This window comes from Babylonia areolata, chromosome 15 (genome assembly GCF_041734735.1).
Source record: "Babylonia areolata isolate BAREFJ2019XMU chromosome 15, ASM4173473v1, whole genome shotgun sequence".
NCBI classification, from domain to species: Eukaryota; Metazoa; Mollusca; class Gastropoda; order Neogastropoda; family Buccinidae; genus Babylonia; species Babylonia areolata.
The window spans coordinates 4,828,165-4,855,948 of NC_134890.1; the positions used below are offsets into that span (position 1 = coordinate 4,828,165).

A 27,784-nucleotide genomic window follows, 5' to 3' on the forward strand; every position below is an offset into this window, starting at 1 on the left:
GGTCGCCATTTCAACGGTTGTTTCCGCGTCGGGCCACAGCTAGGTGTTTTGTTTTTGATATTTTACACGTGTACTTATTGGTAAATTTTATTTTAGATTGATATTTAGTAACATTAGGGATACTTAAATGGAAATTTTACTTAAAAGTAATACTTATTGGTAAGTTTTATTTTAGATTGATACTTAGTAAAAGTAGGGACACTTAAATGGATATTTTACTTAAAAGTAATGTAAAAATGTTTAATTAATTTTAAGTTCTTCTTCTTCTTCTTCCAGGGAAGCGACCGCAATCAACCAGTTGAATATTCTGTCACTTTAGTTTATGTTTTCTCGACCCGTTGAGTACCAATTTTTAGTTTTTACTTCAGCAGGTATTTACTACTGTGTCAGATCTGTATCTGTCAAGTACATCGCTGTCGCCAAGATTATGGCATTATCGCGATGGGTGGGGGTGTGCGCAGCTTGGCAGGTTCACTGTTGAGATGTTAATAGTTTTTTTCAGATCTCAGGAGTTGGTGCTCTTACTATGTTTTCTTCCAGGTGGTTCCAGTCTCTTACTGTGCTAACAAAAAATGACTGTATTGCTCTGTCTGACATCTGCTGACTTGGAATGTTCTTGTGTTGTTTCTTATGTGATTAGAGATCGCACTAGTGGTATCGTACTGATCGCCAGATGTTCGTGGCCTTGTGAGTCGTCCTGGTTTGTGTGGGGTTAAGTACTCAGCAGGTGGTATGGCCGGTACCAACCCCTCAACCACCTTGTAGAGAAGTACTCAGCAGGTGGTATGGCCGGTACCAACCCCTCAACCACCTTGTAGAGAAGTACTCAGCAGGTGGTATGGCCGGTACCAACCCCTCAACCACCTTGTAGAGGAAGATGAGGCGTAGATCATGTCTGCGCTGTTGAAAGACTGATTCACTAATTCAAGTTTTCAGAATTTGTTTTAATCATTTAATGTAAATAACTTATCCATTAATCGACAACAAGTTTGTTTGAAACTTAAACTTTGATTCAGTTTCAGCTGAATTATCTTATCCTACTTTTCAGTTTCCGAGTACTAATCTGTGGTCAGTTTGTTTCTCAAGGCAGTTGCAGAGCGATCCATACGCTATCGCACATCAGCCAGGCAGATGCCTGACAGCACCATAAGGCTTGTCAGGCTTTGGGTATGATTATGCTTATACACATTTGTGTACCTATCACTATCAGAGTGGATTTCATGTACAGAATTTTGCCAGAGGACAACCCTGTTGCCATTTGTGATCTTTTTTAGTGCACCAATTGCATGCTGCACATGGGACCTCGGTTTATTGTCTCATCCAAATGACTAGATGCATAGTTTGATTTTCCAGTCAAATTTGGGAGAAAGGGCAAGAGCTGGATTCGAACACTGACCATTATGGACACTGTATCGGCAGATATGTGTTTTCTTTAGAGGGACTGTTTGTACACAGGTCATTTCTATACACTTTATGGTAGAATTTCAGTTGCTATTTTAGGTCTGTTTTCTGTGGCCACAAACTGCCTTTTCAAGTGAGGACACCCAACTCAGGAGTATACCATAAGTTCTGTCAGCAATGCCTGAAGTGTAATTCAACTATCACACCTTTCTCAAAGATTGTTATAGTTAAAAAAATCATCAAATATCAAAGCTGAATGTATATATATATATATATATATATATATATATATATATATATATATATATATATATATATATATATATATATATATAAGGAGTCCCCTCCTTAATTTTTTTCTTCACAAGATTAAATTATAATTTGCACTATTGTAATCTAATGTCATGCAATTTTATTTGTACTATTGTAATCTGTCATCATGCAATTTTATTGTAGGTATTATAGTTTTTGCTTGGAAATCTCATGTATATTGCAATAATTAAACTTGTAATATTGTTAGTGCATTACATCAATACTTATATAATTTACTGTTATTCCAGTAGTAACATTCAGTGACAAAGAGGAACCTGTAAGGTTAGTAGAGTTTACTGCTATTAATGGCTTGAATAAGGCCTTAGTAATTTTAGAATCTGTGGCAATACAGTGAGTTGTCATTATTTGACTGAAAAAGACATTCTTTCTTAATTGAGAATCATTAAAGGAGAGCAGCTAATACAATTAACAACTATACCATATAAAAAAAAAAAGATTAACAGAAACACCTTAGTTTTTCCACACTACAGTCAAGGAGACTAGCCATTCAGGATTCTTAAAACTGGCTGATGATGTGAACAGATTGCTTTTCTTCAGTTTATACCATTGTGATGAAGCAAAAGCAGCTGCATTTTGAAAATGAAGACACTCCAGTGGGTGCAGAATGCTGACTAAATGCTGACTCTGCGTACAATTATTTACAAGTAGTTTCCAGCAGAAGATTAACAGTTTCAATCTGCTGCATAACTGCCAGTATGGTCCTCCGATGGAGATGTAACCTTCATCCACCCAGATTGGAATGCAATCTTTCTGTCAAAGACCAAAAAAAAAAAAAAAAAATCATATAAAACAGGAAGGGGGTTTACATACTAGAACAGTCTGGAACTTTCTGGATCTGTTGTGTGTACTTCTGTTTTCTGCACACAGGTTATCAACAGAATAAACCTCACATAGAAGACATACACATACATTCCCGAGCCAAATATCAGATGTAAACAGATTTATTTGAATCAACTGACAAAGGTTCTGCAAAAGGAATATTGACTTTGAAATGTCAAGTCTCTTTACTGGCTTTAGATAGAAGAATTTGGTACACGTCAAGGTTATTGAAACAACATTCAGTCATCAGCCATAGCACATACATACAAACATCACAAAAAAACAATGACAGCTCACGCATGCTTTCTCACCCCCACTCCCTACACCACCACCCTCATTCACACCCACACCCACACACACACCCACACACACACACACACATGCGTGCGCACACACATGGTGCTACACACATACTTCCATACACAAATATGCACACACACATACCTTCCACATGAAATTACTACACAGCAGAATAGTACGACCACTACAGAGCTAGTGTATTCATCCCTGTTTATCTAATTCTGATAATCACAGACAGGAAAAGGCAATATGTAATATAATGTCAATAATGAGAATGACAGTACTGTAAAACTATACATCACAAGATAAATCACTATCACCTTAATATCACAGCTAAAGAAATGAATACAATCATACAAATATAAAGTTATCTGAAATGATTTCACATGTCATAATTTCTTGCAGTTCATCGTCCAAAACATGATTCTTTTCAGATGTTACTCAATCATGAAAGCATATGCTATCATACAAATTGATTATATGAATCTTTCACAAACACACACACACTGGAACAGACAGAACACAGCAGTGACAATAGTTGGTACTGTTCTTTTCATTTGTGACAAATTTGCAGCTCTGTGGAACACATCACACCTATAAAAAAAAAAGTACATCTCATCAGGTAATGGAGATTCATGATAAGAAAAAAATACGTCTCATCAGGTGATGGAGATTGATGAAATGAAATTTTATTTATGATGACTAAAGTAGTATGAATACAGTTTGAAACACATGTCAGAACTGAACTGAATGATCTTCCTGTTCAAAGACATGGCTGGAGTGTGAGTCACTAATCACCAGTTGAAAGTTGGTCTGATTGATCAAAATAGTTTGTTCATATATGAAGGCTAGTCATTTCATTTCTTATTATTATTCTAACTGTGTAGAAACATGTAAAACAGAGCAGAAAAAGAAAGATCCATTCAGACAAAAGTATGGGTTCTGTTTTTTATTTGTACAGTGTCGTGACAGGCCTGTGTGAATCTCAGATGACAGATTCAAATCTGGTGTGATCAGCCACCATCATGGACGATGACAACCTCTTTCAACCAGCAAGAAGGTAAGTAGATAAACAAAATATTGATTTTGGTTTTACTTATTTGTTTGTGGTTGCTTAGTAAGTTAGTTTTAGTTTTGTGTCTGTTGAATGCACGGGCTTCAGTATCACTGACAGTGTAGTAGACTGTGTAGAAAGCACTTTTATGGGATCATTATTCCCCATAATCTTTATAACAGAGAATGATGATATTTCAAGATGATGAAAATCGCTTGCAGGTCAAGTGGTATGGAATCTGTACCCTTCTTGCAAACATTTTGATTAAAAAAATATATTCACAGCGATGCAGCTGGAACTTGGTAAAATAAATAAAGGAGATACGATTGTCATCTTGATCATGGACCTCTCCTCCCTCAGCATGTTTCACAAGGGGATCAAGTTCAAAAAGGAGACTCAATATCAATTCAGGTTTTCTCCACCATTGGATTAGGCCACTTTGTGGACATCAAGGATGCCTTCTTCAAAATCATCATCCACTTTCTGAAATAGTGGTGTGTGAAATTTGCATTCTGGTGAAGAATTCTTCAATATTGAGCCATTCCCAGTCTGTAATCTGTACTAGCTGCCTACCTTTTCACCAAGGTGGTATGGGTTATGGTCAGTTTATTTCTGTGTAGACATGGCTCATTGTCATGAACACAAATGCTTTCTTCCAGTTGCTCACAGAGATAGTTCTGGATCCATGTTGTCAACTGGGGTTTGTCATGAATGAACTCAGAGATGTACAAACACTCCCAGAGTCAGACATTTGACTTACCAGGGATGAGAACTGATACTGAGATTTTCCACCACCCTTCATGCCTGGAGCACTTGGCTGGCTCCTCACACATCCAAGCAGAACCTGGCCAACATCCCAGCAATGGTATCTTCCTCAACACCCCTCCAGTGTGCTATCTGGATCCACTGGTGTCAGCAGATTGACCTGCATGATGCCAAGACCCTCCTCAGAGAATGGCTCCAGAGGGCAACAGAGGAGTGGAAAGAATCCCCTGCCCTCAGTTCCCCTTCACCATCTCATCCAGTGCACTGATGTATCAAGGCTGGGGGGTGGGGGAGGGGTGGGGTCACCAACTCATCCAGTGCACTGATGTATCAAGGCTGGGGGGTGGGGGAGGGGTGGGGTCACCAACTCATCCAGTGCACTGATGTATCAAGGCGGGGGGGGGGGGGGGGGGGGGGAGGGGGTCAGCAACTCATCCAGTGCACTGATGTATCAAGGCTGGGGGGTGGGGGAGGGGGGGGGGTCAGCAACTCATCCAGTGCACTGATGTATCAAGGCGGGGGGGGGGGGGGGGGGGGGGGTCACCAACTCATCCAGTGCACTGATGTATCAAGGCTGGGGGGGGGGGGGGGGGGTCACCAACTCATCCAGTGCACTGATGTATCAAGGCTGGGGGGTGGGGGAGGGGTGGGGTCACCAACTCATCCAGTGCACTGATGTATCAAGGCTGGGGGGGGAGGGGGTCACCAACTCATCCAGTGCACTGATGTATCAAGGCTGGGGGGGGGGGGGGGGGGGTCACCAACTCATCCAGTGCACTGATGTATCAAGGCTGGGGGGGGGGGTGTCACCAACTCATCCAGTGCACTGATGTATCAAGGCTGGGGGGGGGGGGGGTCACCAACTCATCCAGTGCACTGATGTATCAAGGCTGGGGGGGGGGGGGGGGTCACCAACTCATCCAGTGCACTGATGTATCAAGGCTGGGGGAGGGGGGGGGTCACCAACTCATCCAGTGCACTGATGTATCAAGGCTGGGGGGGGCACGGGGCGGGGGTGGGTGGGGGTGGGGGGCCTTTCGTGTTGTTGGGAAGTGGTCCGCAGCACGTCAGTGTCTTGGAACCTGCAGTAGTTTGTTGGTCACTTCAATACTCCTCACTGGAGGCCTCCAGATGGTTGTCCTCTCATTGGAGTGGGTGGTGAACAGGGATAAATGACAGTGGGTTTGCGACCAGTGGTCAGTTACAAAACTGAAGTCAGGTACCCATACACCCAGAGTGGAGTGAGGAAACCTGGAGCAAAGTGAACCCAGATGAGTGGTGAACACTGCATCATAAGTCCAACGTTTCACTGATTCTGCCACAGCACTGCCTGCTCCTTGGTGGACCTCTGTTTCACAATGTTCAAAAGGTTTTTCCGCGTAAGTCTCTCCAGTTCCAGACCTGGAGGTGTTTGCAGTGGATGCCCTGTCACTGGACTGGACCAGGCTGATGTCATGCTTTTCTGCCACACGCTGTCCTGTCCTCAGTGATCGGGGAGGCCAGACCAGAGCAACCCACACCCATCTTGATTGCTCCCACATGGCCAGCCCCGCCCTAACTTCCCCACCTGCTGTCTCTCAGGAACAGCTGCCTGGTAGTGCTGCCTCGACATCACGTCACTCTTGATTTGTACTAATTATAGGTCTTTAATCATTTAACTGCCCATTCTAAATATTTCACATGTTAGATCAATTAACTAGCGACTGATATGTGACATCACGTCATTCTTGATTTGTACTAATTATAGGTCTTTAATCATTTAACTGCCCATTCTAAATATTTCACATGTTAGATCAGTTGCCTAGCGACTGATATGTAATGCTGTTCAGTTCTTTGTTACCATGCATACAGGAGTAAACAAGGGAGCTAACTGCATTTTTTTAGTTTCTGATCGATGATGAACATTCCTCAAGCAAAATGAAAACTAAAATGAAAGTTAGTTATTGTTTTTTACTTGATTCTCTACTTTATGCCTCATATGTACCTCTGGTCATTTTTAATGGTCTCCTCAGACAATTTAAGATTGCACATGCACAAATTCAAATGAAACTGAGAGGAAAAAGAGAATCCATGTAACTTGAAGTTATTGTTCATTAAAAACAGCGTTAGCTGTTCATTTTGTGAGAGTTTGAAAGTTGCTTCATTGTGTTAATGTTTGGTTGTTGCCATGTTGTTTCTTTGCTTAAAACTGAAAAGTATTTTTCAGTGTAGCTTTGAAGATATCCACACAACTCAACATTTTGCCTACATGCATTCAGATGTTTGTATGAGTGGATGATGTTTCAGGTGTTTGTACTGTAAAGCAAACTAAGAAAAGGTTGGTCAGACTGTAAGCTTTCAAACATAAATGAAAACTGTCATGGAATCTGAACAGAATCAGTAATGTTGCTCAGTTCTGTGTTGTACACAGGAGTAAACAAATGGAGCTAATTGTCTTTATGTCATTCATGATTGATAATGGACATTACATTTTATGTGTATGTGTGTGTGTTGTTGTTGGTTTTTGTTGTTGTTGTTGGTTTTTATTTGTTTGTGTGTGTGTGTGTGTGTGTGTGTGTGTGTGTGTGTATGTGTGTTTGTGTGTGTGTTTTCTTCCAGGAAATCCCCTTTCCGTAGACGTCCAGATAATGTACTATCTGAGAGTGAATACAGTGCCTTTGAGGAAGATCCAACAGAAAGATGTAAGGTTTGAAATAATGTGTATGGTAAATAAAATCATTTTTTGGGTACACGTCTCTGTTTACACAACATGTGAATCTGTGTGATAACCTTGCATTTCTGTTTGTCATTTTCTTTAGAAATACTTTGCTGACACCAAATATGGCTTGAAAATAGGAAAAAATTGGTTCTTTCATACATTCTGGTTTTAATTACAATGTAGTAATAGAAAGGGCACAAAAATTATATATAAGAAGCCAAACATGTTTCCATTGTCAGATTTTGGTTAATTTGTAATTTGTTTCTGGAAGAATGTGTATTAAGACTATGAGTAAGAGATGGAAGAAATTATGGCATTACCAGTTTCAGTCCAAGTGTCCTGACTGCCAGTATTTGTCTAAAACATGGGATGGTCACATGAATGTAAGGAGTTTGCGCTGTGGATGTGCAACACACAGACACATGAACAAACACAGCTGAAACCATTGAGAGAGAGAGAGGAGAGTGAGAGAGAAAGAGAGAGAGAGCAGTATATGTCACATAAAACCCCCCATGTACTTCATTAGGATTTAGGTTTCCTGTTTGGTTTCATCATTGACATACTTTTGAAATGATGTGGCAGCCAGTCAGTCAGTTAACTCAGTTTTTTGGGGTGTTTTTTTGTTGTTGTAAAATTGGGCTGGTAAAGGGGCGCTGTAGAATTTTCTTATTATCCTGCTGTTGACGTCACTGAAGACTGAAGTGAAGACAACGACGACGAAGATGCAGCGAAGATGATGACGATGACGAAGCGAATGTGACAACGACGACAACCATAGATGACGACAGAGATTCAGTCAGTCTATGCAAGACTAAATATCTTTGAGCTGGTAGTAATCTGTGCAAAAGGTTGGTTTGAAACCATCTTAGCTGTACATCTGGAGAGACCTTATGACAATGAGAACAAAATCTGTTTCCAGTTGAGACTGTCAAATAAGTTGTTCCACTTTGTAACTGCAGCTGGTGTAGTTTTGTTTTCATGAAATGCATTTTGCACAAATCTGTTTCCCTTCTTAATGTAACACCATATTTGGCTGTCTAAAAGTTTATATCTGTTAGAACCACATTTAACTTTTGGTGGTAGTTGCATATTGCATTCACAGTGCCTTCATAAACAAGAAAATTGGTACTTACACCTGGAAAGCTGAGCAAGAATTCATCACATCTTTAAAAAAAAAAGCTTGTGTTCACACCATTCTTGTACGTAAATTACTCTTCTATCACTTTGTTTATCTATATTGTAATGAATGCATTCTGCCATAAAATTGTGTACAGAAACTGGACAACAGTTCATTGATGATTTTTGTAATGTTTCATTATATCCTTCCTTATGGATTATCAGTTTTTTGTATGACAACATTTGCATATTCTGCACCAAAATAAGTAATAGATTTCTTGTTCTTTTCATCTATATTCTTTCACAGTTGCTTATAAATGGTGAAAGGGGGCAAAATAGTGAAGACGCTTATCTACCTGTGCAGTGTCAATGAGGTGTGGGTTCGAATCGGTATCGCCCCCTTTTCAGCAGGCGAAGTTGGCAGATGCAGTTGGGCTGCTGGGATTATTTCTAGAGGCGGGTGTGTTGCCAGTGCACCTGTTTTTATCTTGCATGCTCCCCTTGGTGGCTGGTCCAAGAGCCATACATGTTCCTTGGTTAGGTTCTGTCATATGTCTGTCTTGGTCTGTAGTTGTTTGTTTTTTTTGTCAACATGTGGGTTGACAGTTTAGTTCAACTTCCAATGAATGAAGACCTATTAGGTGTTTCAAAATAAAATTTTTGAAGTCATGAGTGGGTTAAATCTTTGAAGGGGTTTTCCTTACATGCCATGGTTGTGTAACAGTGTTTTGTGTGACATGAGGTATGTGTGACGGTTTTCTTAACCTTTGGGTGTGTGACATGTTTGGATAATGACGAAGGTCTAACTGATCTTGGGGAGAGAGAATCCTTGGAGAAGGGCGTGTCTGGAAGCGGCGTTTGGCTGCTGCTGTTGTTTTGTTTCAGTTTTCCTCTGTAAACGACCAAGTGTCTGCCAGATGGGACTATTAGTATTTGGTGTTTCCTCATTTTCTTTGTAGGCACCTTTAGTTCGCTTACAGAAGACAGTGTGTGTAGGCTAGTGGGTGCATTTTTTGTCACTCGGAGATTTTCTTGACACTCTTCTGACTGGAGGCTCTGTCCTGCGTTCGTCTTCATGGTGTTGGAGCTTCCGCCAGTCTCCAGTTCACGTCATTGTAGACCACCCACCTCTGGTGCCAGCAGCTGAGGTCTCTGCCATCCTCGGTTCTGAGGGCCTGTCTTCAGTCCACCAGCGTCATGAAGGGTTCCACCTTCATGTGTTGATCACTCAGTTGTTAAGAAACAAAAAGGAAGACAATTCTGCACTTCCAGCTTTTATTTTCAGTTACCATTATTATTTTCAAGGACTCCTGGACAATTCTGGTTCCTGACAGTTGTGCTGTTGTTATACTTACCTGCACACAGAGAGTGTGTGTCAGAGTGAGAAAGTTGTATTGAAAAAAAACAAACAGACATACATACATGTTTTGATAATATTTGTAGGAGTGGGGTTGAGATGCCGTGCTTTCAGGTGAACATGATGTATTTGCTAAATAATTGACACACTTAGCAGTGTCTTTGTGGGCACTTTGTGGGAAACCTAAGGCAAACTTAAGTAGTTGTTGTTTTTGTTTAAATTTTTTTCATTTGATTTTTTTTTCAGACATACTACATACTCACATTAAATACATTATAAAAATATATTTCTGTGTGGGCTTGTTTGTGTTGTGGCGTTTCTAGTGGGGTATTGTGGGGAGGGTGCACGTCTGCTTTAGCACGCATGACACACTGTGTACAGCTGTTACTAATTGATGTGTTGCTCACTCGGTTTTTCAGATCTTTATGGCGGAGGGTTACACTCAGAAGACCACCATCAAACAAAGCAGAAAACTATTGTGTATGATATGACAAACCGTGAAACTTTTGACTTTGTAGAAGGTACCATATCTCCAGGAAAACTTGATGAAATAAATTTTAGAACTGAGAATGTTGAAAAAACATTTGATCAAATTGAAGGTTTGTACATCTTCATATTGGGAGCAAAAAAGACTGGAAAATATCTTCAAATCAAACTTTCATCAAAAGCCTATTTTTGTCTTGAAATAAGACAGGGTGTCAGTATTGAGGGAATCACTGAACAGATGAGCCAGATCCGTTCAAGTCATTCCAGTTCCAGAAGGTATGGAGTTCTTGGCAAACAGATAAAAGCTGTGAAAAGAAGCAAAAACTTTGCTCTCTTTCATAACAGAAAATGTATAACCGTTCCAGATGCACTGAACTTAAAAAACTTAGCAGTTGTGGAATTGGTGCCTGTAATCCCAGTCTCTTGGCGCATCTGTTACCACTACAAGCTGTTTTGTAACAAGCAGTACCTTCTCCAGTGTTCGTCTGTTGACTCTCTGGCAGAAGTCAAAGCCAAGTTTCTGACTTTGTTCCAAAGAAGTGAGGAGATTGAGGACACAGAAGTAGCGCACGTTGACTGTGTGTGGTTTACCCAGGGAAATAAAGTGCTGACAGAAGAACTGCTGAACCAGACATTCAAGTCAACCATGGATGGAACAAGTGGCTGCCTACTGCTAAAGACCATTCCACACATGGGAATGGGTATCAATGTCTCTGTCTACTTCCAGCCCCCCACTGCTATCAGTGCGGAGGTGACCCTGAAAACGGACAGTGCCCAGACAAGTGTCGGCCTGCTGGTCCTGTCACCAGAACAGTCAGCCAGCAGAGTGAGAGAAGAGGTGGCTAAACTGGTGGGAAGAGAACCAGAGAGCATCAAAATTCTGCTGGAAAATGTTGAACTGAACGACAAGGTCAGTTTAGATCAACCTCTGTCAGGTCGCAGAATCACAGTGACAGCTAAACAGAAGATATCTCTCTCCGTGCATGTGTTACCATTCAGGGATGGTGGTGAAGAGGCACTGCATATTATTCCAGTATACTCATATGACAAGGTACAAGTTTTAAAGAGTGAACTTGTCAAAAAGCTACATACACCACCTGATTTGGTCGACTTGTTCTTCAACAACATACATCTGGATGATGGAAGCAGCTTCAGGTACAATAGAATTCGTGACAGAGATCAGCTGGAGGCTCGGGTGTTCCCCAGAAGGCAGACACTGATGGTGAGAATGCCAGACAGACAGTGGCAGGAGCTGATTGTGGATGACAGCAGGACGGTCAACATGGGTCAGATAAAAACCTTTTGTCAGACCCTCAAGGACCCAGTCCCTTGCTGTGAAGTGACAGCCATTGTAGGGGATCGTGTTGTCAGTGATACAGAGACCCTGCATGATGCCAGTGCTGGCCAGGCACTGACTCCAAGACTGCTTCTTATTAGAAAAGAGAACTGGTGTTTCACAGCGGATACGTCTTGTAATGGAGCATACGTTGTCTGCACCAGCACTGAGGGAACCCACTTTGACCATGTGTTAACAATGTGCAACGGAGACTTTTGGATAAATGGTAAGCTTGTCTGTTTGTTTCCTCTGTGTCTGTGTCTGTGTGTGTGTCTGTGTCTGTGTCTGTGTGTACTGTATGTGTACTCTGTGTGTGTGTGTGTGTGTGTGTGCGTGAGTGTGTTGAATATGAATGTTTTCAGTTTTTTGGTTGTGTGTCACTGTGAACATATTTTTGAACCAAATCTTTAGTAATAAATTATCATAATTCATTACTGTTACTGCTGCTTCCTTTCCAACTTAACTCACTCAGTACGGCCAGCCCTCTCTTCTCCTCTACACAGACCCCTCGGATGTCCAGTGGGTGTCTCAATGACCCAACCTTTAGCTTCTGTCGTCAGAATTGTGGTATTCTTTATCAACATTCACCTCTTCAGTATAAGAGCCTTCCGCTTGCAATATTTTGATGGTGGTAATTGGGGTGAAACGCTGTTAACGTCGTCTCTTTCGCCGTTCGTATGGAGAGAGTTAATCTTTAAGAATTTACTTTCTGAATCTGTCTTTCTATTGTAACACAGTCCACAATAATGCTGACTATTAGGCTTTTCAAGTAGGGGTTTAAGTTTGAGATATAATTGTCCTTTTGTTCAGATGTGTCTTTGTAACCAGTGTGTGTGTTTGTGTGTGTGTGTGTGTGTGTGTGTGTGTGTAGATATGTGTTTGCACATGTGTGTGAGTGTGTGTTTATCAGGGCTTGAATTACCCACTCATCTGATTATTGAGTTCAATTAAACCTTCTGGCAGACAACTGGAAATGCTCTCTCCATTAAGACAGTAAAAGGGTGACTAAGCACACACACACACACACACACACACACACACACACACACACACACACATATATATATATATATATATATATATATAAAATGATTAATATATATATATTGCAGTTGGATAGATAATGAACTAAAGATGTATCACAGAACAAAATGAAACTTTTTTAATAGTGGAAGAAAACAAGATCGGGTAGACAGTACAATGAACAGCAGTGAAATGGAGAGACCCTTTACAAAGCAAACACACACACAACCTCAGGATGACCATGTGGGTATCACTGCTGGACAGATATCTGAACAAAGTGATTAACATGATACATACACACAACATTTTACCTGTGTCAGTACTTATTCACCTGATATTACTTGGGCAAAAGGAGCTGAGCTGACCACTTTTAATCTACCTGATCACCCCCGAAAGTGGAGTATGGCTGCCTGCATGGTGGGGTAAAAATGGTCCTACATGTAAAAGCCCACTCATGTACATAGGAGTGAACATGGGAGTTCCGGCCCATGAACGCAGAAGATCTACCTGATCTTTTGCATTCCTTTTGATCCCTAAGCATAAGGTGCAAAGATCAGTTATTTGTCTGCAATAATTTGAACATTATTTCTTTTTTGTGTGCTTTTTTGTGCAAGATATATTCTTTTGTTTCTTTTCCTTTCTGCTTCAGATGCCACCCAAGATGGTGAGCTTGGGCAGGTTGTGGACTGTGGTGTTGAGAACACCAGAAAATTGAGTGGTGAACAGTTTACTGGTGCTGGCAAGACCTATGATGAGTCATGAGGTCATGAAACTTGAGTCATGTCATGAATCGCAAACAGCTAGAGCTGTCAATATCAAGTGACGTGCAGTTGCTGTCTGTGGTTGTTTTACATTATTCCCCCATCCCCGATCGTAGCCTTTAGATATATATATATATATATATATATATATATATACATATATACACGTGTGTGTGTGTTGTATGTGCATGCGTATGTGTGTATGTATGTGCATATATATAATATTATAAAATCACACATACTTATGATTAAATGCACGTGCATAAGCACACATACACAGAACATGGCAGTGACATATAAGTGTAAACAAAGTGACACTGCATGCTGTTGACCCTTTCCCACTCCCCCTCCCTCCCTACCCCAAAAATTAATGTTTTCTGCCCAGGACACAGACTGGAGATGACAAAGATTAAAGAGATGGTGGAGAAAAGACGCCGCAGTCTGCTGCAAATGCAGCCAGTTCCAGGAATTCGGCTCAAAGCTCACCGTCAACAGCACACTACGATGTCTGTTGATTCAGCAGTCATGACGTCACCCAGCTGCTCACCTCTCTCCACAGCTCCCCAAAGCCATGCATCCAAGAAAAAACAGGAGCAAGCAGCTGTTGGAGAAGGTGAGCCCAGCACCATCTGTGGATCAGCCGCAGGTCTTCAGCACCCAGCATCACAAGGTGAACTGAAGAAAAGCTGCGTTAAATTTCAAAGTGGCAATTCTCTGTCTGACGCTGAAGGTGGAGATGATGAACAAGCTGCAGAGGTTCCGGCACAGGCACCGTCAGATGATGGCGATGACACAAGAGTCACAGGTCAGGATGCTGAATACGGTGGCTGTGTCCAGTCTCACACATTTGCTGATGGTGCTGGCAGTAAAAGCACCAGGTCCTTGAAGACTGGAGGAAGAAGTAAGAGCTGCTCCTCCATAGCACCGAAATCAAGTAAAGAGTACATGGCAAAGGAGTATGAGAGCGATTCATTTGTCAGTGAGCTGCAACGAGATGTGACACTTTCTCAAAACTTCAAGAAAAATCCAGATGGAACTCTGACATTTGCCCAGACAGTCAGGTCTGAGAGTCGGGTAAAGGAAGAGCATTTTGCGAACCTCATGCATCAGTTGCTGGTTACGGCAGGTAGATGGGGTCCAGTGGAACAGCACCAAAACACACAAAATCCGATACTTCCTGCAGGTGACCCAGCCTTCAGATGTAAGTATCACACTATGGTTTGCTTGCACTTTCATCAGGTGGATAAAAACTGTACATTTGAACAGCTATCATTCCATTTGTTGTTTTTTTTATTTTTCAGTATGTAAACAAAGTGAGTGGTAAGGAGGTTATTTAATTTTTGGGTTGAATTTGGATCACAGGATTATTAAAGAATTAGAACATTAAAAGAATATCTTTGGATCAATCCTGTCGGTGATGCCAGTTGTGTTTCCGTTTGGTTAAGGGGATGGTATATATATATTGGTTTAAAAGAATTGAAGAATTACAGGATAGAAAAAATCCTCATACAGGCTAGGGGCATATAGAGGCCAGTCACAAAGGGTTTTCTGTTGTTTTATTTTACAATATCATAAGAAAAAAAGAGAAGAAGACAATGCAGTAGAATGTGAGGCAGCTGACTGTGTGTGACACAGAGCGTGCGTTTGAAAGCAACATCTGTGAAGACTGACCTGCCAGCATGGGCTTTCATTCAAAATTGGAATGGCATTGTGCCACATGGATTACATCAGCAGGTCAATGGTTGGACACAGTCGTTGCAGTAAAATGGTCATCCATTTATGGCATGTGCCGTAAGTTAGACTATGGTCATCGTAGCCAGCTGAGCGTTTCACTACGAATAAAAAATACACAAGAATGGAAAGTTTGATGTTAGGAAGCAGTTTAATATTTTAGTGTGTGTGTGTGTGTGTGTGTTGATGTGAAAAAAAAATATTGTGTTAAAAAAGTTATTATCATGTTTCATGTCTTCCTCTCTTAGTTTCCTCAGTTTTGATCCTCCTCTGTTCACATGCCTGTGTCATCAAAGACTTTGATGTTGGCAGATTGATGGGGGACTGCAGTTGAAAGGGTGTAGTTTCCTCTTTAAGGGGGATGCTGTCTGTGACAAAGAGATCTCAGATCTGGAAGCAGCGATCCCTTGCTGTGCTTTGTGGACTGAAACAGACCTGACCTACTGAAAACACATGAAGCGCAGCGAAGGACAAGTCAAGCTTATCAGTCCCAGCTCCTTCAGAGAGTTTATCTATCAGCCCCTGTTAAGACTTTGGGTTTCTATGATTACAGTCAATACTGTATGGCTGCCATGTAAAATGGGTCTCTTTTGACCCAAGAAACATGCCAGGCTATAAAATGTGATAAAATGTGATGAGGGTTAATGCAAATATTCTTGACAAAGGATAGAAAGGAAATGTTGGTAGGATTTTATTAAATGAAAGAGCAGTGTAGTTTGTATGTTTATAGATATCTTCAAAACACCACAGGTAGATCAGAGTTTGTACATTTGAAATGCTGTGTGTGGCAGGGCTGTACAATCTCTGCTTCCTTTTGCTCTCTGACTTTGTGTCAGCCAGGCCTAAGAGACGCAAACACCAGCAGTGTTTATCAGGAGATTTGAGTAACACTCATAGACACATATGTGGAGAGTTCGATAAGCAGTTGTTTGGTCCCAGCTTTCTTAGCTGAGCCCTTAGCACTACTCCGGAGAAGCTGGCTTGGGGAAACACCTGAAAAATGTATATGATGAAGTTTGATGCCACATTGTACAAGCTGTCTATCCGTAACCACTTCACTGTAGTGATTTTTTGTTTGTGCTTAGAATATGCATGTCAGGCTAGAAACCAATTCATGGGCAGTACATTGGTCATAAATTGTTCGAAGTAGCGGCTCCTTGAGTCCTTCCTGAAAAAAGGAGTGGAGTGATGGCCTTCAGGTAACGCGTCCCCCTCGGAAGCGAGAGAATCTGAGCGCACTGATTCGAATCACACCGGCAGTTGCCAGTATTTTCTCCCCCTCTACAAGACCTTGAGTGGTGGTCTGGGCGCTAGTCATTCGGATGAGACAATAAACCAAGGTCTCGTGTGCAGCATGCATTTAGCGCACGTAAAAGAACCCACGGCAACAAAAGGGTTGTCTCTGGCAAAATTCTGTAGAAAAATCTACTTTGATAGGAAAGCAAATAAAATTGCAGGCAGAAAATTTTTTTTTTAATGGGTGGTGCTGTAGTGTAGCGATGCAGTCTCCCTGGGGAGAACAGCCAGAATTTCACACAGAGAAATCTGTTTTGACAAAAAAAAGTAATACAAATACAAATGTATTGTCACAATGACATCTTGTTGAATCTTTCCAGACATCAGAAGGAGGATTGTGGTTCGGGTAGCGGAATCTCTGGGGCTAGATGGAATGATGGTCGTGAGAGCCTTGGGTGTGACAGAGGACACAATCAACCGGGCCAGGGATGCCCACCCCCACGACCTGGTGGAGAAACATCTGTACTGCCTGCGAAACTGGTGTACAAAGTCTGGCTCCCAGGCCACCAAAGAAACCCTGAAGAAAGCACTGGAGAGCTGCGATCGAAGAGATCTGGTGGAAGAAGTGGACAGACTGGAACAAGAGGCAGAGTTATCAGAGCTGAGTGAAGTTGAAACTAGCACCAGTGAGCAGCAAAAAGAGAGCATGTGAACCTTCATGGCTAGTGCCACTGAGAGAACACACATGTAAAATTCCTTGGGTTTTTTTTTTCCAAATGTTAAGAAAGAACAGCATGCAAAGCATCACTCTTTCCAAGTGCACAAACAGAACAGTTGATACTTCATGGAAATTATGAGGGTCTTTTCCTAGTTCAGAAAGAGGACTGTTGAAACTTCATAGAAATTATGAGGGTCTTTTCCTAGTTCAGAAAGAGGACTGTTGAAACTTCATAGAAATTATGAGGGTCTTTTCCAAGTGCACAAACAGAACAGTTGAAACTTCATGGAAATTATGAGGGTCTTTTCTAAGTGCAGAAAGAGGACAGTTGAAACTTCATGGAAATTATGAGGGTCTTTTCCTAGTTCAGAAAGAGGACAGTTGAAGTTTCAGGCAAAGTACCACTCTCTTGCCAAGTGCAGAGACAATGACAATGACAATTTTTTTTATTGGCAAATAGCGTTTTTCAGCTCTAGTGCCAAGGGGGATTATTCAGCTTATTTTTAGTAGACGACGAAAAGAAAAAGTAAAACGAAAAATAAGGGAAATAACAAGCAAATAAGTACATATTCATAAACACTCATACATTCACACCCACAACATTAATACAACATATTCCATATTACTCATGCATAATACTAAGTAATTAATTCAAACATATGACCATCCAACTTTGCAGCCGAGCCTTTTTTGTTTATATACCAGTCTAAATTGAGTTATGAATCTTATATGTTATTCTGTATTATGTTTCTGTCATGTTTGGTTAATCTTTTCCTTCGAATATTGTATGCTTCTACAATATATTTGGCGAGTGAAAATAGGATGCCTTCATTATCTGATGAAAGAGAACACATGTAAAATTCCTTGGTTTTTTTCCCAAATGCTGAGAAAGAACAGCATGCAAAGCATCACTCTTTCCTAGTTCAGAAACAGAACAGTTGATACTTCATGGAAATTATGATGGTCTTTTCCTAGTGCAGAAGGAGGACTGTTGAAACTTCATGGAAATTATGAGGGTCCTTTCCAAGTGCAGAAAGAGGACTGTTGAAACTTCATGGAAATTATGATGGTCTTTTCCTAGTGCAGAAGGAGGACTGTTGAAACTTCATGGAAATTATGAGGGTCTTTTCCAAGTGCAGAAACAGAACAGTTGATACTTCATGGAAATTATGATGGTCCTTTCCAAGTGCAGAGAGAGAACAGTTGATACTTCATGGAAATTATGATGGTCCTTTCCAAGTGCAGAGAGAGAACAGGTGAAGTTTCAGGCAAAGTACCACTCTCTTGCCAAGTGCAGAAATAGGACAGTTGAAGTTTCAGGCAAAGTACCACTCTCTTGCCAAGTGCAGAAATAGGACAGTTGAAGTTTCAGGCAAAGTACCACTCTCTTGCCAAGTGCAGAAATAGGACAGTTGAAGTTTCAGGCAAAGTACCACTCTCTTGCCAAGTGCAGAAATAGGACAGTTGAAGTTTCAGGCAAAGTACCACTCTCTTGCCAAGTGCAGAGAGAGAACAGTTGAAGTTTCAGGCAAAGTACCACTCTCTTGCCAAGTGCAGAGAGAGAACAGTTGAAGTTTCAGGCAAAGTACCACTCTCTTGCCAAGTGCAGAAAGAGGACAGTTGAAGTTTCAGGCAAAGTACCACTCTCTTGCCAAGTGCAGAGAGAGAACGGGTGAAACTGCATGGAAAGTGCTATGGTTTTTCTGGGTGCAGTAAATTTGAAAAAGAACATTAAAAATGTTTTGGTTTTTCTAATCTCTGAAAGAATAGTTGAAACAATCTGGAAAGTGCTATGGTCTTTTTAAGGGCACACTGTAGATAGTATTACTGTCTTTCTAATTGGGCCAAGAGAATAGATAAACTTCTTTTTAAGCACTATGCTTTTCAGAGTTCCTGTATTTCTTGCCAGATGTCTTCCTTGTGCTGAATTCTGGCAGTTAACATAGGAGTGGCTTTTTCTGGTTCTGCCAAAGACCTGAAAATAGACTGAAGGGTATTAAGTTACCAAATTACAATATCATGCTTGACTTTTTTTTTTCACAGCAATTCATCTGTACTGTATACTTACGAGAAAAAAAGTTTCATTGTGTGATTCTTAAGATGATTTTGAAACACTTAGTACTGTAGTTGAAGTGGTAGTGCTAGTAATCGTTGAGTCAGTGGTCACAATGAAATGAACAGTTTTTCTTTTACATGACTGATGTGTGCATGGTTGTTTGGAGGGATGTACAGAAAACTGGTTCGTTTTTATTTCACTTGTGTCTCAGACTTTTATATTTCTTTTCTGAATGTTTTCCTTGTTACACACATATTGTCTTCATGTACTTAATCATAGGTACCAAGGGAGTGCATGAAGGTTATTCATGTATTCGTGGAGTGGAGGGATGGCCTAGAGGTAACGCGTCCGCCTAGGAAGAGAGAGAATCTGACCGCACTGGTTCGAATCACGGCTCAGCCACCGATATTTTCTCCCCCTCCACTAGACCTTGAGTGGTGGTCTGGACGCTAGTCATTCGGATGAGAGGATAAACCAAGGTCCCATGTGCAGCATGCACTTAGTGCACGTAAAAGAACCCACAGCAACAAAAGCGTTGTTCCTGGCAAAATTCTGTAGAAAAATCCACTTCAATAGGAAAACAAATAAAACTGCATGCAGAAAAAAATACACTGAAAAAATGGGTGGCGCTGTAGTGTAGCGACGCGCTCTCCCTGGGTAGAGCAGCCCGAATTTCACACAGAGAAATCTGTTGTCATAAAAAGAAATACAAATACAAATATTCTTATTTCACTATAGTTTGAAAATGATAATTTTTCTTTTCTGGATGTTTTCCTTTTACCTGATGATGGTATAGTGATTTTGGAAGGATGTATGGGTTATTAATTTACTTCTGTTTCACTTGTGTCTTGGAATGACATTTTCTTGCCTGAATGTTTTTCTTTTACCTGATGATTGCTGTGTGCTTGGTGATCACAGAACTTTTAGATGTACCTGGTATTTGTTTTTACATCACATATTCATCTGTAGATGCTCGAGCATTTGAATGAGCCTAAAGAAAAGTTTCTGTTTTAATTCTTAGAAGGAGATATTATGTTTTGAAGTGAAATTGAATTAAAATGTGTGCATATATGTATGTCCTGATCTTTGTGATATTATGAAGGTTAGACCAATTAAACAGCTGAATGAGAGTTGCTATAGAAGTGCTCACTCTTTGTATTTGAACAGTAACATCATCCCTTGATGCTGATGCCCTCATGACTAATAAACAATAAATGTATACATTCAGCTGTATGAATCCCTACTAAATGTTGTTACCTGTCATGATTCACATGGATGGTCTTATTTTTTCAGTGTGTCCGGCATTTCCTGTACATATAGTGAAGGTATTTTGCTTGAGAAGGTGTACGATTGTATCACATTCAGTGCATCAGGAGATTGGTTTTCTTGTTTGTACCCCCACCCCCAACTTCCCAGCATTCTGTATTTCTTTTTTTCAAACACTTCACTGTCTTGTGTATTCTGTTGTCTTCTGTAAGGCTGAATATGTTTTCGAAAACATTTTTATCATGGTGAATGGTTGCGGATAATTATTGATTATGATAATAATGGTTACAATTAATGATTACAATTGTTGTTACAAGCTCTCCAAAATGTTTTCTTTTTTCAGTCAGATTCTTCAGTAAATGAAATGGAAAACAAAGATAATTGCCATATTGTGTTGTTGTTTTGTTGTTGTTTGTTTTTGCATTGAGTAAACTTTTATAATTAAACATTATGTCTTCATTGAACAAAGCATTAGCGGTCAAGAGTAATGGCTGATGGTTATAAGAAAGTATTACCAACCTACAATAATGATTGATGATTGTTAAAATGAAGTACAAGTGTCAAACAGAAATGATTCATGACAGTTATTAGAGAGAAACAACTAATAGCTAACAAGTAATGATTGATAGTTTTATTTTTTATATTCTTATGATCAGAAGGAGTAATTTATGGTTGGGCTTGAAAAGGAGTTTTACCAGCAGTTATAATCAGTTACGAAGAAGCCATTATGAACTATAGTAATGACTGATGAATGTTGAAGAAAGAGTTACTAACGACCTATAGTATCAATTTTGGTGAGTGCACACACACCTACAGAGTGAATGTATGTGTGGTGTTTTGTTTTGCTGTGGAAGGGTGGGGTGTGAAGTGACTGCATGCCTCTAATCTTCGTCACAGTTTTAGATCTTTCTGCCATGATGTCATGTCTTAAAAAGTTGCAGTTGTCTTACCCGAATGTTTTCCTTTTCATATGGTGATTGATGTCTGTGTTGTTGTCAGGGTGTACAAGTTATTCATTTATTCAAAATTCCACCTGCGTTACGAAATGCTGTGTTATGTTATTGAATATATATATATATTTAAAAAAATTTATGTGATGATTGAAGTGTACATTGTTATCACATGTACATAGTACACATTTTTTATTTAGGTTTATTCGTTGATTTTACTTGGCTTGAAATTTTTATTTCACTTACGTCTTTAGATTTTTATTACACCTCTGTCTTGAAATAATTATTTCACATTTGTCTTAAAATGTTATATCATATGAGGAGAGAGTGAGTGAGTGCATCATTAGTTGATCCTATATCCCCCTGTCTCCTCCCCTCTCTCTCTTCTATTAGAATCAAACCATACTCTCAGCCACTTTTTACATATATATCAGTTGACTGCATGTGTTAGGTCTATGTTTAGGATTCATAATTCATCGCTTTTCGTCCTCATGTCCCCTATCTTTGTTGGCAGGTGCAACAGCAAAATGGTTAAAGCTGGGTTTCTGATGTCAGGGTCCTTGTTTTGATCCCAGCATTGGCACCTGCTGGGTTAAGGGCAGAGATCTTTTCCAGTCTGCCAGACCAGCAGATGTGTCCACTTGCTAGTGTCTTTGTTCCCTTCATGGGTATCCACCTGCAGAACGTCAAATATGCTTGTTAAAGAACATGCAGTCCATGTCGGCATTCAGTGGGTTATTAAAACACAAACAATTATTTTTTTGTTTTTTTTTGAAGGGCTCAACATGTGGCTTTATTTATTGTCTTCATGTTTTATATTTATTTGCTTATTTATCATCATTGTTGTCTTATTTATTTATTTATTATTATTATTGTTTTATTATTATTATTATTATTACTACTACCTTTTTCTATATTATAATTATAATTTATTTATTTATTTATCTATTATTTATTCACCTTTTTTTTTTCTCAGGGCCTGACTAAGCGCGTTGGGTTATGCTGCTGGTCAGGCATCTGTTTGGCAGATGTGGTGTAGCGTATATGGATTTGTCCAAACGCAGTGATGCCTCCTTGAGCTACTGATACTGATACTTTCACTTGTTTTAATCCTATTGTTATTTAAGTTCATGTGCATGTGAATTGCCCTCCCTTCATTTCACACCTTCATTGTGCTAAAGAAAGAGAAGAGTTTTGATATTGTAGTTGCTTCTTGTATGTGCAGGTTGTGGTGGGTATGTTATATGCTTGTTTCTGTACGTTTTGGCATTTGTCTTCTGTCTGTCTGTGCATGTTGATTTTGAAGTGCTTAAATTGTCCTTTTATTTTGATAGGAAAAAAATGGATGCAAGCCTACTTCAGATGCAAAATGCTTCTTACTATATACTCATACTGCTGTGGAATCCTTTTAAAAAAAAAAATCAAGTTAGAAACCTGCATCATTCTTTCGAAAATGTTATCTTTTTTTCTTTCTTTTTTGTAACTGTTTTGTTTTTAGTGTGCATTGTTTCATGACACAAAGAACATACAGGAAACAACAGAAAAAACCCACGCACAAATAAAGCAAAATGAATCAAATGTTATCTTTATATAGGTGCCCTGATTAATGGGGTTGGGGTTTGGGATCCACATAGAAACAAAATATAAATATGGCATTAATTATGTAGAGACTGTTTGAAAAAGAATGGTTTTGGATCGCTTTAAATGTGTGACTGGGGCAATAGCCGAGTGGTTAAAGCATTGGACTTTCAGTCTGAGGGTCTGGTGGGTACAGGGTTGAGATATTTCCGATCTCCCAGGTCAACATATATGCAGACCTGCTAGTGCTTGAACCCCCTTCGTGTGTGTACGCAAGCAGAAGATCAAATACACACGTTAAAGATCCTGTAATCCATGTCAGCGTTAGGTGGGTTATGGAAACAAGAATATACCAACTATGCACACCCCTGAAAACGGACTATGGCTGTCTACATGGTAGGGTAAAAATGGTCATACGTATAAAAGCCCATTCATGTACATAGAAGTGAACAAGGGAGTTCCAGCCCACGAACGAAGAAGAAGAAGAAAGGATGTGTGTGAGGGACTGTGAGGGACTGAAAAAGACAGTAAATTTCAAGTTTGTAAACTGTTTTCTCAGTCAGGGGGAAGGCAGCGATCACCAGAATGTAGAGTATAATAGAATATCCAAAGACAACAACAGTAGTTGAAATGTGTATTCTCCACGTAAACTTAGGACAAAATTTACTTTTTTCTCTGTTTTTGTTTTTGTTTTTTTGTTTATATTTAAAAAAAAAAAAAAGAGATTAGTCGATGTGTTCCAGATGCTCACACATACTTTAATTTCATGTCCATACTCCATGTCATGTAAATAAAACTTTTTTGGAGGGAGTGGTGGTCAGTATTATATACTGCTTACTCCACCTCCCTCACCTTCCAAAGACAACAAACAAGCAAATTATTTTTTTTTAATTAAAAAAAAAATTCTTAAGTACCAGTCAATTTATTTCTGTCAGTAGCCATGGGGTTAGGTATTTGTTGGCTTTTGTTTTTAATTTTCTTTATTGCATAGCAATGACTCTGTTTCAGTTTCCATGTTGTTTGTGTCTGGAATTCAACAAAATTTATTTAGTTGGACAGTATGTCACAATGCAATAATGTGAAATAAAATGAATGAAAATTTTCCACAATGTTGGTGGCCAAAAGTAATCAGTGCAGTGAAGTTGTAAGTATCCACCATCTTACCAAAGTCTATAATAAAGTTGAAATAAAAATTGAACTGTTTTGTATTTTCCTTTGTATCATGATAACATGTTTTTGTTGGACACACACACACGCACGCACGGACACACACACACACACACACACACACACACACACACATGCAACACAAACACACACACACACAACACACACACACACACACTTTCCATGTGTGTGTGTGTGAGAGAGAGAGTTTTTTTTTCAAAAAGAGTTTACCTGGGCTGGTTATGACTGAGACCAGCATTAACCAAGCATGAACACTGCCGTGTTGTGACATCATCAGAAGAAGGCTGCTTTGAAGAAACACCGGCAGGCAAAAACAGCCTGGTGGTTAGGGCACCAGACTTCTCATGAGTGTCCAGCATTATGGTTCAAACCCCCACTTGCTGGCCTTATGAGGAGATGTGTGCTTTTCAGACCTCCAAGTCAACAAAATCAGATTATGTTCAAGATTCAATAATCTATGTCTGAGTTTTATAGGGTGCGCAGGTTTGAAAAACATCAACATAAATCAAGCGGCACTGCGGCAGAATTGGTGAGACATTTGAGTTCTACCCAGTGTTGACCACTGAGCAGGGTTGCCTGTTTTGGTGAAGTATTTTGTCCTTGGGAAATACTACTACTACTACTGCTACTACTACTACTAATAATAATAATTGTATTTATATAGCGCTGAATCTTGTGCATAGACAAATCAAAGCGCTTTCACACCAGTCATTCACATGCATGCATAACTCTAAAACTGGAGAAACTGAAGACAAGGAAGAGGCAGGGAAGGGAGGCTATTTTGGGAGGAGGTGGGTTTTAAGGCCAGACTTTAAAGAGCTGAGTGAAGAGCCTTGACAAAGCGAAAGAGGAAGTTCATTCCGGTTGCAAGGTCCAGAGACACAGCCAACAGTCGAGTGTTTGAATCTGAGTATGCATAAACAGAGTGGATCCGAAGCCGACCGTAGAGAGCGAGATGGAGTGTAGAGGTGAAGGCAGCCACAGAGACAGGAAGGGGCAGATTTGTGAATACATTGATAACATAGAGTGCTGATCTTGTACTTTATTCTGTGTGAGACAGGGAGCCATTGGAGATGTTGCTAAACTGAGGAGTGATGTGCTCAGATCTTTCTTTCTGAGGACGAGTCGGGCAGCAGAGTTTTGCATGCGCTGAAGGGACTGAATGGATGAAGCAGGCAAACCAGACAATAGGGAGTTACAGTAGTCAAGGCGAGAGAGAATGCGAGAAACGACAAGTTTAGATGTTGCGTCGGTGGACAGATATTTCTGGATGGAACTGATGCGCCGCAATTGACAGTAGCAGGATTGACATGTCTGACTGATAAATGTTTGCATGGACAGTGTGTTGTCAAGGACAACGCCGAGGTTCCTGACTGAGCTGGAAAGACGGATGAATGTACCGCCAAGTGCTCTGATTTTCCTTACTTCACCCAGGTGCGAATGAGTAGCTATACTTGACTTCAGGCATGGAAGGTTGAAAGTGGTGGAAGGACAGGATTGGGCCCCACATATCTATACCGAGCCCTAGACATAGTGGATATCAAATCACTGCCCCATTGGCTGTAATAGTCAATTTATATTTGTATTTGTATTTCTCTTCTTGTCACAACTGACTTCTCTGTGTGAAATTCGGGTTGCTCTCCCCAGGGAGAGCAGCGCTACACTACAGCGTCACCCATTTTTTTGAATTTTTTCCTGCGTGCAGTTTTATTTGTTTTTCCTATCAAAGTGGATTTTCCTACAGAATTTTGCCACGAACAACCCTTTTGTTGCCGTAGGTTCTTTTACATGCGCTAAATGCATTCTGCACACGGGACCTCGGTTTATCGTCTAATCCGAATGACTAGCGTCCAGACCACTACTGAAGGTCTAGTGGAAGGGGAGAAAATATTGGCGGCTTAGCCGTGATTCGAACAAGTGCGCTCAGATTCTCTCGCTTCCTAGGCGGACGCGTTACCTCTAGGCTATAACTCCACGTTGGGACCTTTTCTCTTTTTAACCCAGTATGTTCAGAGTGTGCATTCCCCCTCCCATCCCCAAATGAAGGGCAGCCCAACTAGTGGTGTAAAAAAACGATGACACACATAGATAAAAACCGAATGTACCAGTGATGTGGGAGCTGCAGCCTTTGAGTGCAGAAGAAGGGCTCTGGAGCTGACCAGAACATTGGTGCACTGCCAGCCACGGTGACATGTTGACACTTCCTGTGTGCTTCCTCTGATTACCTTTATCTGTTATCATTATTGTCTTTTTATTTTATTTTAATTTATCATTGTTCTTGTTGTTGTTGCTGCTGTTATTATTATTATTATCTTTTTCTTATATATATATATATATATATATATATATATATATATATATATATATATATATATATATTCATTTACTTTTTTTTTCTCAAGGTCTGACTACGCTGCTGGTCAGGCATCTGCTTGGCAGATGTGGTGTAGCGTATATGGATTTGTCCGAACGCTTGACGCCTCCTTGAGCTACTGATACTGGTTACCACTAACGCTGCACCCCATGAACACCTGCAAGCTGGAACAACGGGGACAGACCCCCCTCCCCCAACCTTTTCTTTTGTGCACAGACATCCAGGGTAAACACTGCTTTTAAAGGTTTGAAAGCAACAGAACTACCAATTATTTGAAAGCAACAGAACAACCAATATTTTCTTTGAAAGCAACAACCAATTGTTTGAAAGTAACAGAACAACCAATAGTTTGAAGCAACAGAACAACGAATAGTTTGAAGCAACAGAACAACCAATAGTTTGAAAGCAACAGAACAACCAATTGTGTGAAAGCAACAGAACAACCAATAGTTTGAAAGCAACAGAACACTTGTCACTGGTCCCGAAACCTGGTTTGGTCATGGAGGCACAGCTGCTGAACACCCCCCCATCATTCTCCATTTCTGGCAGTCTGGGATAGGGCCTGAGTTTGGCAAAGCTGTCTGCATCATCTCCTTTTCCCCTGCTCTGTTCCCTGAAGGACGGTCTTGGAGAGTCCATTGGATCTTGTCACACTGCCAAACCAACTCATTTTCTTTCTTTCTTTTTTTTTTACTGTGGTCAGCAGATCTTAATACCGACTAGCATTCTGTCGCATGGTTTTCCTGACTTCTTTGTTTATCAAGTGGTCTTTGTATGAGATGCCTAGGAGTCTTCTGAAACACCTCATTTCCACTGCTTGGATCCTTCTCTGAAACTCTGCTGTAAGAGTCCGTGACTCGCAGAAAACCCGTGCATGCAGGACTTCAAGATTTGTTCTGAGACTGATGTTCTTGTCTCTCCATATTGGCTTCAGTCTTCCCAGCCCTGTTGCAGTTTGTGCAGCTCTTGCCAGTATTTCAATCTTAAGTCTTTCTTTACTGATGATTGCACCAAGGTACGTGTACTGCTTCATTGTTTCCAGCTGTTGTCAGCGGACATTGATCTGGGTCTTGACTGGGGTGTGCTGTTTGTCACGAGATTTGCCTTCTCAGTGCTGATGTTCATTCCGTACTTCGATGATGTTCAGTCCAAGCGGTTCACCAGTTTTGCTAGTTCTTCCTTACTGCTTGCCAGTCCATATCAATATCATCAAATCGATTTGTGATGATACGTCCTCC

The 27,784-nt window shown here is 40.4% G+C and overlaps 1 protein-coding gene across 4 annotated transcripts; it reads left to right on the forward strand.

Moving 5' to 3' along the window:
- Positions 1-24,159, forward strand: LOC143290384 (uncharacterized). 4 transcript variants are annotated; one of them, XM_076599771.1, is made up of 6 exons: positions 1-43; positions 3,815-3,913; positions 7,271-7,353; positions 10,263-11,891; positions 13,835-14,650; positions 16,797-24,159. In XM_076599771.1, the coding sequence occupies exons 2-6, from the start codon at positions 3,879-3,881 to the stop codon at positions 17,126-17,128; spliced, it is 2,895 nt and encodes a 964-aa protein (XP_076455886.1). In that variant the 5' UTR covers positions 1-43; positions 3,815-3,878; the 3' UTR covers positions 17,129-24,159. The 4 variants fall into 4 exon arrangements, with proteins under 4 accessions (XP_076455886.1, XP_076455889.1, XP_076455887.1 ...); XM_076599774.1 differs by having other exon boundaries at positions 7,289-7,353; XM_076599772.1 differs by having other exon boundaries at positions 15-80.
- The last annotated feature ends 3,625 nt before the right edge of the window (positions 24,160-27,784 follow it).

Bases quoted from the DNA above. Each gene is read 5' to 3' on its own strand.
- LOC143290384 (XM_076599771.1), top strand. From the start codon at position 3,879: ATGGACGATGACAACCTCTTTCAACCAGCAAGAAG. The intron at 7,354-10,262 runs GTAAGGTTTGAA...TCGGTTTTTCAG, and splicing joins GGAAGATCCAACAGAAAGAT to ATCTTTATGGCGGAGGGTTA. The intron at 14,651-16,796 runs GTAAGTATCACA...GAATCTTTCCAG, and splicing joins AGGTGACCCAGCCTTCAGAT to ACATCAGAAGGAGGATTGTG.